The 13,519-nt window shown below is 47.5% G+C and overlaps 1 protein-coding gene across 4 annotated transcripts in view; it reads right to left on the reverse strand.

Moving 5' to 3' along the window:
• DOT1L (DOT1 like histone lysine methyltransferase) overlaps positions 1 to 10,390 on the reverse strand; it is a 111,907-nt gene extending 101,517 nt beyond the window's left edge. For all 4 annotated transcript variants that reach the window (XM_063147169.1, XM_063147168.1, XM_063147170.1 and 1 more), the window contains exon 1: positions 10,289 to 10,390. In XM_063147169.1, the coding sequence (XP_063003239.1) occupies positions 10,289 to 10,369 (81 nt within the window). In that variant the 5' untranslated portion in view covers positions 10,370 to 10,390. The remainder of the gene's footprint in view (positions 1 to 10,288) is intronic.
• Positions 10,391 to 13,519: the final 3,129 nt, after the last annotated feature.

Here is a 13,519-nt window from a genome sequence, read left to right on the forward strand (position 1 = left end):
GGTCACAAATGGAAAGACACAAGTTCAAAACTCCGCTCAGCCGCAAGGGTCCCAAGGTGAGCTTGGAGCAATCTCCCTCTCTCAGCCTAACCTACCTCACAGGCTTAATGCGAGGATAGGATTGCGGGAGAGCAAAGTGAAGCCGTGGACGCCATCCTGAGCTGCTTGAAGGGAGGGGTACAAATGCAGAAAGCTGGAGCGTGTCCAGAGGAGGGCAACCAGGATGATCAGGGGTCTGGAAACAAAGCCCTATGAAGAGAGACTGAAAGAACTGGGCATGTTTAGCCTGGAGAAGAGAAGATTGAGGGGAGACATGATCACACTCTTCAAATACCTGAAAGGTTGTCACACAGAGGAGGGCCAGGATCTCTTCTCGAGCATCCCAGAGTGCAGGACACGGAATAACAGGCTCAAATTACAGGAAGCCAGATTACAGGAAGCCAAATTACAGGAACCATCTGTCAGGGATGCTTTAGGGTGGATTCCTGCATTGAGCAGGGGGTTGGACTCGATGGCCTTGTAGGCCCCTTCCAACTCTGCTATTCTATGATTCTATGATTCCAGCTGGACATCAGGAAAAACTTCCTGACTGTTAGAGCAGTACGACAATGGAACCAGTGACCTAGGGAGGTTGTGGGCTCTCCCACACCAAAGGCCTTCAAGAGGCAGCTGGACAACCATCCATCAGGGATGCTTTAAGGTGGATTCTTGCATTGAGCAGGGGGTTGGACTCGATGGCTTTATACGCCCCTTCTAACTCTACTATTCTATGAAATAAATAACTGGATTCTGTAGCACAAGCTCTGAAAGTACACGGATGAGACGGGCAGAAACGGAGACACGCTGATTCCGGCTAACTGCATTATAGGACACAACCATGAACCCCCAAATTCTAGGTTCAGTTGTCGGGGAGACGAACATCCAAAATGGGGGCACAGAGGAATTGCATTACAAGCAAAATATACAACCGTTGCAAGACAAAAGCATCCTTGTTTAAAACTCTGCCCCTTTGATCACTGCCCAATATTAAACATTAGTGACAGCTAGGTCTATGGGTGCACTTTTAAAACTCCAAGAATAAAATTATGTGCAGAGAAAAGTTGAAATGTGCCTAAATCTAAATTTGCTATTTTGCGTAGTACATTCTGGCTGAATAGACGGTGAAACTCTTACCTCCGTACCACTGAAAATATTAACCCACCATCCCTTTGGCTGAGTGTTTTTGCCCACATGCTTGGCAACTCTTATGGGCTAGAAACTTGATTTCTCCCTGTCAACCTCCCGACCACCGTTACTCACTCCGGATAAATTCCAGCATGTTGGCACACACACACACACAGAGCCCTGTTCACTGGCAGAATACTTACTTGGCAAGCATGAGGTGCAAAGCTTAATCTCCCTCTTGGTTTTAACCACTCTTGGGTTAGCAGCGCTGGGAGAAAACTTCCTAAGAATGCACCCTTCAAGACCCACCGCCATTCAACTCAGAGCTGCCTCGACCGCACAAGAATCAACCATTATTCAGGCTACGATAGTTTCTCACATTGTAAATCACCATTATTATTATTATTATTATATACATCCACAAGATCACCATTACCTCTGAAGCGGCAGTAACGTTCTCAGGCATGAGGGTGGATAAATGCTAACACACAAACCCCACCTCACAATGACATTTTGCTAGAAAAACAACTATTCTTTCGAATAAAGTGCAGGAAATCTTAACTCGGGGCTGAGAGGGAGGCGGCATCCCAGGTGTCTAAGAAACTGACAGAGCCTTCCCAATCCTAAACAGGTCTAGGGCCAAGTATTCCGATGCTAGCCCCTTACAAGGAATATTCCCTACCCCGCCCTTTGGCAAGCTCTGCCTGAATATAACAGAGGCAATTCCCACTTGGCTGCTTGAACAACCAGTGACAAACAGAACAGTGAAACTAAGAGACACTCTGCTGACGTCAAAGTTCCTAAGCTCTGAAACCACAACGGACCCTTCTTCCCTTTGGTGCCAAGTAGCTTCGAAGCAATTGAGGGGAGAACAGAAAGAAGAACTACAGTTGACTACAGTCAGCTAGAAACTGTGGTGTCCAAAGAGGATTAATTTCTAAACGGCCTTGCAGTTCTCTACTGCAGTGAATTGGCGTGTTCCCACTTTTTGTCACTGTTCGGATGCAAGATGGAAAAAGCTCCCCTGCTGGAGTCAGGGCAGTAATTTCAGGACAGATAGGAAGAAGTATATACCACATCACACATTACTTGCTTATGTGGAACTCACTGGCCTGGTTTACATGCCAGGATCCCTGGGAAACCCTGGTTATTTATGCACGCTGCCCAATCGCCTAAACAAACAATAGATCTGACATCGATGGTTTGCTTACCATGACATGCAAACCAGGAACTCTTTCTCCCCGGCCCCGACAAGCCATGGTTGGTTGCTGGCTTGTCAGAGGAGAAATAAGCCAGAGTTCCCCAGTTCGCATGCTATGCTAAGCAAACCACAGACAAAAGTTTAGCCAGTCCCACATAAAATCATAGAATAGCAGAGTTGGAAGGGGCCTACAAGGCCATCGAGTCCAACCCCCTGCTCAATGCAGGAATCCACCCTAAAGCATCCCTGACAGGTGGTTGTCCAGCTGCCTCTTGAAGGCCTCTAGTGTGAGAGAGGCCACAACCTCACCAGGCAACTGATTCCATTGTTGTACTGCTCTAACAGTCAGGAAGTTTTTCCTGATGTCCAGCCGGAATCTGGCTTCCTGTCACTTGAGACCGTTATTCCTTGTCCTGCACTCTGGGAGGATCGAGAAGAGATCCTGGCTCTCCTCTGTGTGACAACCTTTTAAGTCTTTGAAGAGTGCTATCCTGTCTCCCCTCCATCTTCTCTTCTCCAGGCTAAACATGCCCAGTTCTTTCAGTCTGTCTTCATAGGGCTTTGTTCCCAGACCCCTGATCATCCTGGTTGCCCTCCACTGAACACACTCAACATGAACACATGTTGCCACGTCCACGATAAACCGGTGTTCTTTAGAGTTATGTCCAAACTGACCCATTGGCACAGGACATATGGGCTTAGATGGTTTTAGAACAGGACTGAATATGGAACATACTCCTCCAGAATCAGTGTGCCTCTGAATACTCGTTGCTGAAGGACTTACAGCAGAGAAGATTAGTCATACCCATGCCCTGCCTGTGAACTTCCCCAGATGATCATCTAGGGTGCCTGCTGTGGGAAACAGGAAGGGGGGGTTAGGTGGATCTTTGACTTGATCCAGCAAGACTGGTCTTGTGGTCTTATGCAACACCCATAAAACTAACAAGGGAACACCCCAGGACAAGTGATTGCAATCTGAACGCACAGCCCACATCACACATGCTAGCAAATTGAAGAAGAAAAAGTGATCCTCCAATGTGTGTCAGGTGAACACACCTGTCTTACACAACGTAAGAACAGTAAGAACAGCAGCTCCTCGTAGAAGGACGCAAGGGCTAGGGGTCAACACGCCCCGATAAAGTAAGCATTCCAGCCTTCCTTAACTACAGCAACGCCCAGAGGGGAGCTGCAAGCCTGCTGCCTTGGTCAGAACTATAACTGGTAAAACTGGTCAAAGCCTAGTAGTTGGCTGTCACACAACACCTGGAGCATATGATCGGGTATGTTTTGAGTTTGCTGGAAGAGCTTAGTGGGAGTTTATGCCAGTGCAACAGGAATTTTGTGGGTCACATCCTTAGCAAGTAGGGACTACCAAGCTGTGGCCCCTTGCGGCCTCCAAATGCTGCTGAACTGCAACTCCCATCAACCTTCACCATTGGCTATGTTGGCTAGAGCTGATGGGAATTGCAGTCTAACAACATCTATGTTTAGCGTATATACTGAACCTCTTAGAAATATTCTTTAAATATTGTAAGGGGGGGATAAATCTATATCATTATTTCTTAGGCTCTTAACGATTCTTGATTTTTTTCCAGTCATATTTTTGTTTTAAGGTGCGTTGCTCCAGCATATGGCAAGCAACCCCCTCCCCACCCTTTTTTTAAAAAATGCATTGATATGCAGAGTGCAGGACACAGAATAATGGGCTCAAGTTACAGGAAGCCAGATTCCGGCTGGACATCAGGAAAAGCTTCCTGACTGTTAGAGCAGTACGACAATGGAACCAGTTACCTAGGGAGGTTGTGGGCTCTCCCACACGAGATGCAGTTGGACAACCATCTGTCAGGGATGCTTTAGGGCGGATTTCTGCATTGAGAGGGGGTTAGACTCGATGACCTTATAGGCCCCTTCCAATTCTACTATTCTATGAAAACGTTAATATACTGAAAGAAAATATTTCTCGGCACAAATCTGCCCTGGAAAGGAAACACTCAATGGTGAAAGAGGCTTAGCAGTGCAATCCTATGCCTGTCTATTCAGAAGTAAGCCGGACTGAGTTTAATGGGACCTACTCTCAAATTTATTTATTTATTACATTTCTATACCGCCCACTAGCCGGAGCTCTCTGGGCGGTTCACAAAAATTAAAACCATCCAAAGTATAAAACAACAGTATAAAACCATGATATCAAATACAATATAAAAGCTGAACCAGATAAAAACAGCAGCAATGCAAAATACTCTACTTCTTCAATTCTAAGATGCACTTTTTCCCCCCATATAAACATCTCTAAAAATGGGGTGTGTCTTAGAATCGCGGGTGTGTCTTAGGGTTTTTTCCCCTGTTGGTGGTACTGAAATTAGTGTGTCTTACAATCGAAGAAATACGGTAATAACTCACACTTTCATAGAAGTGTGTATGAACGTTCAGCCTAACTAGATAAGCAATTACACTTTCGATTTCTGTGAAAGCACGAGTACACACACGCATAACCAAACTGTCTCTGGAGAGGCCACCAGTGAGGGAGGAAGCAACAGACAGGCACCTCTCCACCGTGCCTGGGTCCAGCTCCAGCTGAGAGCCCCCTCCCTCCTGCCACCAACTGTCTCTGAAGAGGCCACCAGTGAGGGAGGAAGCAGCAGCCAGGCACCTCTCCATCGTGCCTGGGTCCAGCTCCAGCTGAGAGCCCCCTCCCTCCTGCTACCAACTGTCTCTGCAGAGGCCACCAGTGAGGGAGGAAGCAGCAGCCAGGCACCTCTCCATCGTGCCTGGGTCCAGCTCCAGCTGAGAGCCCCCTCCCTCCTGCTACCAACTGTCTCTGGAGAGGCCACCAGTGAGGGAGGAAGCAGCAGCCAGGCACCTCTCCATCCTGCCTGGGTCTAGCGCCAGCTGAAAGCCCCCTCCCTCCTGCTGTCAACTGTCTCTGGAGAGGCCACCAGTGAGGGAGGAAGCAGCAGCCAGGCACCTCTCCACCATGCCTGGGTCCAGCTCCAGCTGAGAGCCCCCTCCCTCCTGCTGTCAACTATAACTGCTGAACTTTGCAACTAAGATTGTAGTGCCTGAATTTGCTTTCCCTTCCCCCCTCCTCCTCCTCCCTCCCAGTCCCCTTTCCTTTTGTGTCATGTCTTTTAGATTGTAAGCCTGTGGGCAGGGACTGTCAAGAAATACTTTTGTAAGCCGCCGTGAGAGCCTTTTTTGGCTGAATGGCGGCATAAAAATCCTTAAATAAATAAATAAATAAATAAAATATAAAATAATCATGGAGCTGCCCAAACAGGAAAGGCCGTATTAACCACTGCAGGCCCCATGCTCTCTGGGAACACCGCACAGTCAAAAATAGCACAGCCTCCTAAACAGGCAGGATGTTTTGGAAACCAGACCATCAACAGCCAAAGATAACACACGGCGAAACATAACATTGACATGTAGTAGGTTTGTCCATCTTTCCACGCAAACCTACCATTGCTATCTGCTCACGATGATAGGTGAAATGTAGCATAAATGACACCAATTCAGCCTACTGCATTTTATATTGCGCCTCGTTTATGCTGAGAGGTATGAAGCATAACTGGAAAAACGCCACACACTGCAGAAATACAGTAGTCCAACAGCTCCATGCCAACTTTTTAAAAATACTCCCATTCTCTGGCAAGGATGCAACCCTCCACCCCAGCTGAGACACTGAACGCATGGTATGGCAACTATGTGAAACTTCACTCTCACGCGCACACTCCATATTATGCTTTCACATCTGTCATTTCTCTGGGGTCATTTCATCACGAACAGTATTATGATTCATAAGAAAGAGGCAGATTTGTGAGAAGTTTAAAATACTATACAGACGTGCCATTACAAAAATAAAGTGAGGTGTCATCGCTGATGTAGCATAACCAAATAGGGATCATAACTGGAGAATAATTAAAAGGCAAGGATTTGCACGTATGTCGAATTGAAGGAGGAATGAAAATTTGCAAGAACATCCTTGCTGAGGCTCATGTTCTGTTCTCCTATTACTACTCCCATTTTATTTCGTTTTCCAAGCAAAGGAAAGCTCAGATCTCCCACTCAACACAGTCAGAAAGCGACCCTATGTTTGTAAAAAAAACCTTAACAGATAAAATTACAAGTTCTTCCACATCACAAACCAAAATCATTCCAGAAGTGAGGGCTTGGATAGAGAAAGCAAAGGAAAATCTTATCTCTCCAATCTTCTACTTCTTTAGAACAGAAAGACACTGTTACCTAGAGCGGAATATCCAGAAGGAACTAACCCTTTATACCAGTTATGGAGTATACCCAGTAACAAAGTATTAATTGTTCCACACTATAACTTTTCTGAAGGAGTATTAAGTCCAAATGACTGGTGAAGGAGATATGTAACACTAGGTTGGATTTGGAAGAGCGAGAAAGAGAAAGAGAGAGAGAGAGAGAGAGAGAGAGAGAGAGAGAGGCCTTTAATTACTCAATAATTCAGCATGTACATGAAACAGATAAACATGCCTGTGCAGCAGTTCTGAGTACAGAGATTATGGGGTGTGGAAATGTCAGAGGGAGGAACAGAATGGAGGAAAGATTGTATGGGTGTGCACAAGCAGTATCTGCAAGTAATGAGTCATCCACAACAGGAAAAGTAGGATTATTTTAAAATGGATGGGCTGGGATGTAAGGAATGTTTGAGACTAAAAAAAAAAAAGTGTTAGGGTACAGAAGACTGAACAGAAAAGTTTGGCACAGAACCAAAAAGTCAACAGCATGATGTCCTGAGCAATGGGTCAACAGAGGGAGGCCAGTGAACATTACATTCAGTGGGTCAACTGAGGATTTAGAGAAACAGTACTAAAACAAACAAAAAAAACTGGTTTGAGCAGCTTTTTGCTTTAGCACTCAGGAGGAATCCCCTTCTCCACAATGGACCATGTGCATGGGGAGAGTATTCACAGGAAGCATTTAAGCAGAGGCTTGACATCTGTCAGGGATGCTGTAGCTGCACCCTGCACTGAGCCTGGGGTTGGACTAGATGGCCTCCAAGACCCCTTCAGACTCTTACGTTTCATGCAGAGGCAGTAACACTCACAAAAAGGGACATCAAGGACAAGAAAAGATATAGAAAAGGACCTCTCCTATTGACAACATGTGAAAATTCTTAATGTCAGAGCGGTCAGACCAAAGATCCATCCGGCATCCTATTACTCACAACGGCTAGGCAAGACGTCTCTGTTAAGGCCACAAACAGGGCACAAAAGCAACACTCCTCTTCTATTGCTGCTCCCTAGAAATGTGAGTTCAAGAGGTAGATTGCCTCGGAACATGGAGGTTCCATTTAGCCTTCATGACAGTTGTCACTGATAGATTTGCTTATCCACCATTAATTTCTCTAATCTCCTTTTAAAGCCATCTAAGCTACTGACGATCATCACATTGCGGCAGCAAATTATAAGAACCACCAGAAACGAGAAGGTACAGAGGACACATAAGAAGGGGAAGGAAAGATGCAATAAGACACATGGGAGGAAGGAAACGAGAGAGGTGGGAGTAAAAGAGCAGAGAGAAGGGTTTCAGAAGTTGAGATGCAAAAAAGAGGAGTTTCCTTCAAGAGAGGAACTGCTATGGCCAGGTGGCCAGGATGGAAGGGGCTACTTTGTGGAAAAAAATTCAGCATAGTTGGGAGGAAACACTATAGCAAAATTCAAACGCTGGGGATTCCTTGGAGTACCTAGAACGGAGACCTAGAATCATAGAATAGCAGAGTTGGAAGGAGCCTACAAGGCCATCGAGTCCAATCCCCTGCTCAATGCAGGAATCCACCCTAAAGCATCCCTGACAGATGGTTGTCCAACTGCATCTCGTGTGGGAGAGCCCACAACCTCCCTAGGTAACTGGTTCCATTGTCATACTGCTCTAATAGTCAGGAAGTTTTTCCTGATGTCCAGCCGGAATCTGGCTTCCTGTCACTTGAGACCGTTATTCCGTGTCCTGCACTCTGGGAGGATCGAGAAGAGATCCTGGCCCTCCTCTGTGTGACAGCCTTTTAAGTATTTCAAGAGTGCTCTCATGTCTCCCCTCCATCTTCTCTTCTCCAGGCTAAACCTGCCCAGTTCTTTCAGTCTCTCTTCATAGGGCTTTGTTTCCAAAGCCCTATTTCCAGACAGCATGAAGAAAGTGTGGTTGGAACAGAATTTTGGTTGACCTTGGAGTATTTGGGTCAGAGAGACTACTTCGTACTGGGGACCCATAGGAGAAGTGTTGAGATCAGAAAGTTGACACTTTGTGGAAAGGTTACAGGGAGGTCAAATCAGGACATGGAGACACACACAGAGTGTCTGGGACAGAGGGAGGCCTGGGGTGGCATAAAGAGGTGGCAGCAGCACAAAACATCCAGTTATCCCCCCCCCACTCCTGCTTTCCCCTTATATAACACCCCCCACAATTCCCTCCAGTAGGGAGCTTTATTATAGCCTAATAAATAACACTGCTGAATTGCTCCATTACATAATAACACCCTGACTCCCCTCCCTTTCTAATTCTCATAAAACCAAATTTCTCCCAGTTGGGACTCTCTGAAACACCCATAAATGCACCCCACACCAGAAATACCAAACTGCTCCCCATCAAGCCCCCACATTTAACCCTTTCCCTGTTCCCTTCCCACCCCCAGTCCACCCCATAACACTTGCCAATTATATATATTTATATATAATTACACACACACACAGTCTCCCCTAAATCTCTTCTCTGTTGGGTGCCAACTGCACCCATTTCCCACAGCTTTCCCCCATCTCTTTTCCGACATCCACCAACTGCCCCCCCTCCAAATGACCCAAAATCATACAACCCTAGTTTCTTCCTTAACAACTCCCATTCAAGACACCAAATCCTTCCCCACCACATAACCCCAAACATACCAAATCACTTCCCACAATCCCCCATGTAGCCCCACAATTTTCTCCCAGGTAAGCTGCCCATATATTTTTGCCCACTCACAGCTCCTCATAACACCCCCACTCTGAAAAATTAAATACCTCACATAGGCCCCTCTATCCCCCCATGACACCCCCATTTCCCAACTCCCTGATTAATATGACACCCCCACATGCACCCCACTCAAGGGACCCCAAACTGTCCCCCCTGACAGCCCCCAAGTACTATCTTCCCCACTTTCCATCAGCCCCACCTCCCCCATAGGACACCCCCACATGCACCCCACTCAAGGGACCCCAAACTATCCCCCCTGACAGCCCCCCAAGTACTATCTTCCCCACTTTCCATCAGCCCCACCTCCCCCATAGGACACCCCCACATGCACCCCACTCGAGGGATGCCAAACTGTCCCCCCTGACAGCCCCCCAAGTACTATCTTCCCCACTTTCCATCAGCCCCAGCCCCCCATAGGACACCCCCACATGCACCCCACTCAAGGGATGCCAAACTGTCCCCTGTGACAGCCCCAAGTACTATCTTCCCCACTTTCCATCAGCCCCACCTCCCCCACAGGACACCCCAGATGCACCCCACTTGAGGGATGCCAAACTGTCCCCTGTGACAGCCCCCCAAGTACTATCATCCTCACTTCCTATCAGCCCCACCTCCCCCATAGGACACCCCCACATGCACCCCACTCAAGGGACCCCAAACTATCCCCTGTGACAGCCCCCCAAGTACTATCATCCTCACTTCCCATCAGCCCCACCTCCCCCACAGGACACCCCACATGCACCCCACTCGAGGGACCCCAAACAGACCTACACCCCGGATTTCCCACCAGTCCCACACAACCCCCCCCCCCCAAAAGTCTCATGACAACTCAGTTCCCCACTGCCCCTCGTGGGCTCTCCTGCAACCCCCCCCCCACACACACTATTTACCCCCCCCGTGCCGTGACCCCCCCTCCTCTCACTGCCCTCCCCCCCCCCCACAGCCACTCACGTAGACGGGCAGGGGCCAGGGGTAGACGGCCGGCTCGGCTCCCACGGGCGACTTCAGCCGGAGCTCCAGCCTCTCGCCCATGCTGGCGGCGGAAGAGCGAGACCGAGACCGGAGAGAGGCGGCGGGAGGAGGGGAGAGAGGTCAGGTCGGGGTGGCGGAGGGGGGCAAGCGGCGGCGGACCCGCACCATGCTAGACCGGTGGCGGGGGGGGGGGGGAGAGAGAGAGAGAGCGGCGGCTGTGGAGGACCCGCGAGCGAGCGGCCGCTCCTTCCCCTCACGCTCTCTCGCCTCTCTATTGTCGCTCGCGCCGGGCCGGCCTCCTCGTCAGCAGCAGCAACAGCAGCAGCGCCGCCGCCATTTTGGGCCGCCCCCGCCGGCGTCAAAGCAGGGAGGGGCCGCTCGTGCGGCCGCCGCCGTTGGTGACAGCCAAGGAGCGAATCAAAGCGGGGCGGGCGGGCGACGCCAACCAGCACCATAAATAGATGAGAGAGAGAGGGGGGGGGGGAGGTCGATTATTTTTAAACCATACGGACTTGACTGTACTATGAAGAAGGAGAATTCACACAGAGAGGCACGGCGGAGGCGACGCACGCACGCACGGCCAGGGGGCGCATGCGCACTTTAACGCATCTATGATATTACATATTTACACCTACAGATTAGAGAGAGAGCGCGCGCAGAAGGGAGGCGAAGCGCGCTGTAAAGGCGGGGGGGAGGAGGAGGGAAGAGGGGGGTGTTGCCGAGGGGGAAAGTGGGCGGGGCTTGCCGTCGTTTGGAACACGCGCTCCCTTCTTCATGAAGCTTCCCTTTATTATGGGGAAGGGCGCGAGGGAGTGCGCGCGCACACACGAGAAAGAGAACGCGCACGGGGGTGGGGGGGGGAAGGGAGTGGATGGAAGAAAGAGCGCGTTTCTCCTCATGAGGGAGAAAGAGGCGGGCGGGCGCGCGCGCGCGCTCTTCTCGCCAGAACGCGCCTCGCCTTGTCCTCAGTTGCCCTCAGAGAAGGAGCTGGCTGTGGCGGGAGCGCGCTCTACTCCATCCCCTCCCCCCCTCCTGATACTTCGCGCACGCGCGCGCCTGTCTCTTCACGAGGCTTCCCTCACGGCAGACACGCTTTGCGGGGGCGTTCACACGAGAGAGTTCACTAGCAGCCCCGTTGTGTGTGGGGGTGAAGGGGGTGAAGAACCCCAAGGGTTTTGTGTGGTTTTTTTTAAAATAAAATAAAATAAGAATTAAATTTTTTTCCTGAATAATAAATAAATAAAAGACGCACAAGCAATTACCCAATCAAGTCAGCAGTGTGTGTATTATATATATATATATATATATATATATATATATATAAATATAAATATATATATAATTATATATTTATTATATATATATAATAAATATATATTTATTATATATATATATATATATATATATATATATATATATAATAAATATATATATAAATTACCTCAGGCGAAACGTTCTAATTACATACGCACAAGTGGTGGAAGGATTCATCCTTCTCTCCAATTTACCTCAGGAAAAAAAAATACCTTGGGAAAACACCTGAGGAGAAACGACCTTCAATCTATGTATCTATACATACAGGGATGGGGGAGATTCTCGTATGTGTGTGTGTGTATATATATACACACACAAGGAAAAAAATACTTCAGGAAAACACCTCAGGAAAAACAACCTCGAAATATACACACACCTGACTCAAGGGGTCAGGTGAGGTGGGGGATTAAAACACCACAAGACAGAACCCTCCTCAGCTAGAGAGTCCACGCTCCATGTTCAGGCGTGCTCTGCTTCTGAATTTGGTTGCGTGGTAGACTACCTTCAAACATGGAGGTTCTCTTTTTCTTTCTCAAGGGCCTGGAAAATGCCCTTCTGAAGGGCCTGGAACGCGTTTCAGAAACGTCCTTCCTCAGGGACAGGTTATCTATCTTTCTCCGGAGGCATTGAGAAGAACCTTGCAATATTTCTTCTGTCGTGAACTTCGAGGAGGAAGAAATATTGGAAGGGTTCTTGCAGTCCCTGAGGAAAGACATTTTGGAAACGCGTAGGTCGTTGTTAACAATTAATAATAATAATCCCTCTTCTTCACAACGGTTAAAGCAATCTCCAACTTCCTGAAGAATAGCTGAAGCCTGAAGGGCAGCAAACACATTCGTGAAATAAACCAAAAAGCATAAATATATCTGTCAACACACTGCTTTGTGTGTTTCCTGTCAAAAGCTGGTTGGCCGCTGTGTGAGCCTTGGTCTGATCCAGCATGGTTCTTCTCATGTCCTTATATATAACCCCTTTTCTGAAAAACCAAACTCTAGACCCAAAAGCTTGAATTGCACGAACAGTGTGATCCTATACATGTTTACTCAGAAGGAAGCCCTACTGAGTTCAGTGGCGCTTACTTTCAGGTAAGCAGGTATAGAGGATTGCAGCATAACAGCACAGTCATACACAACCATCGCCTTGATGCCCAGCATAGGGGGGAAAGGCAGGGCCTTTTCAGTGGTGGCCCCTCAATTATGGAATTATCTCCCTGACAAGGCTCACATTGTTATCTTTTCAGCGCCAGGTCAAGACTTTTCTCTTCTCCTTGGCAGTGAACAGCATATGCTGAGTTGTTGTTTTTTAACTGACCCCAGAAGAGGTCAGTTTTATGCTTTTAAATTTTGTATATTTCTTAATGTTCCCTGTTTAATGTTCAGCACCATGTACATTGATGGTGCTATATAAATAAATAATAATAATAATAATGTTTTTAACTTTTATAAACCGCCCAGAGAGCTTCAGCTATGGGGCGGTATATAAATGTAATAAATAATCATACGTAATAATAATGATAATAATAAATAATAGGTCTACTCAGAAGTAATCCCCAGTGTGTTCTATGAGGTTGGCTCTCAGGAAAGTGGGTTTAGGATTGCAGCCTTCATCTATCATAAGAACATCAGAAGTGCCCTGATGCTGGATCAGACCAAGGGTCCATCTAGTCCAGAACTCCATTCACACAATGGCCAACTAGCCAGGGACGAATTTATTTATTTATGTATTTATTACATTTATATACCACCCCCATAGCCAGAGGTCTCTGGGTGGTTTATAGAAATTCTAAAATTGAGATAAAAACGGGTATACAAAATTTAAAAATTTAAAACACAGAACATACACACATTTTTTATTTATTTATTTATTTATTTATTACATTTCTATACCGCCCAATAG

Source organism: Elgaria multicarinata, chromosome 23 (assembly GCF_023053635.1).
Source record: "Elgaria multicarinata webbii isolate HBS135686 ecotype San Diego chromosome 23, rElgMul1.1.pri, whole genome shotgun sequence".
In the NCBI taxonomy this organism is placed as follows: Eukaryota; Metazoa; Chordata; class Lepidosauria; order Squamata; family Anguidae; genus Elgaria; species Elgaria multicarinata.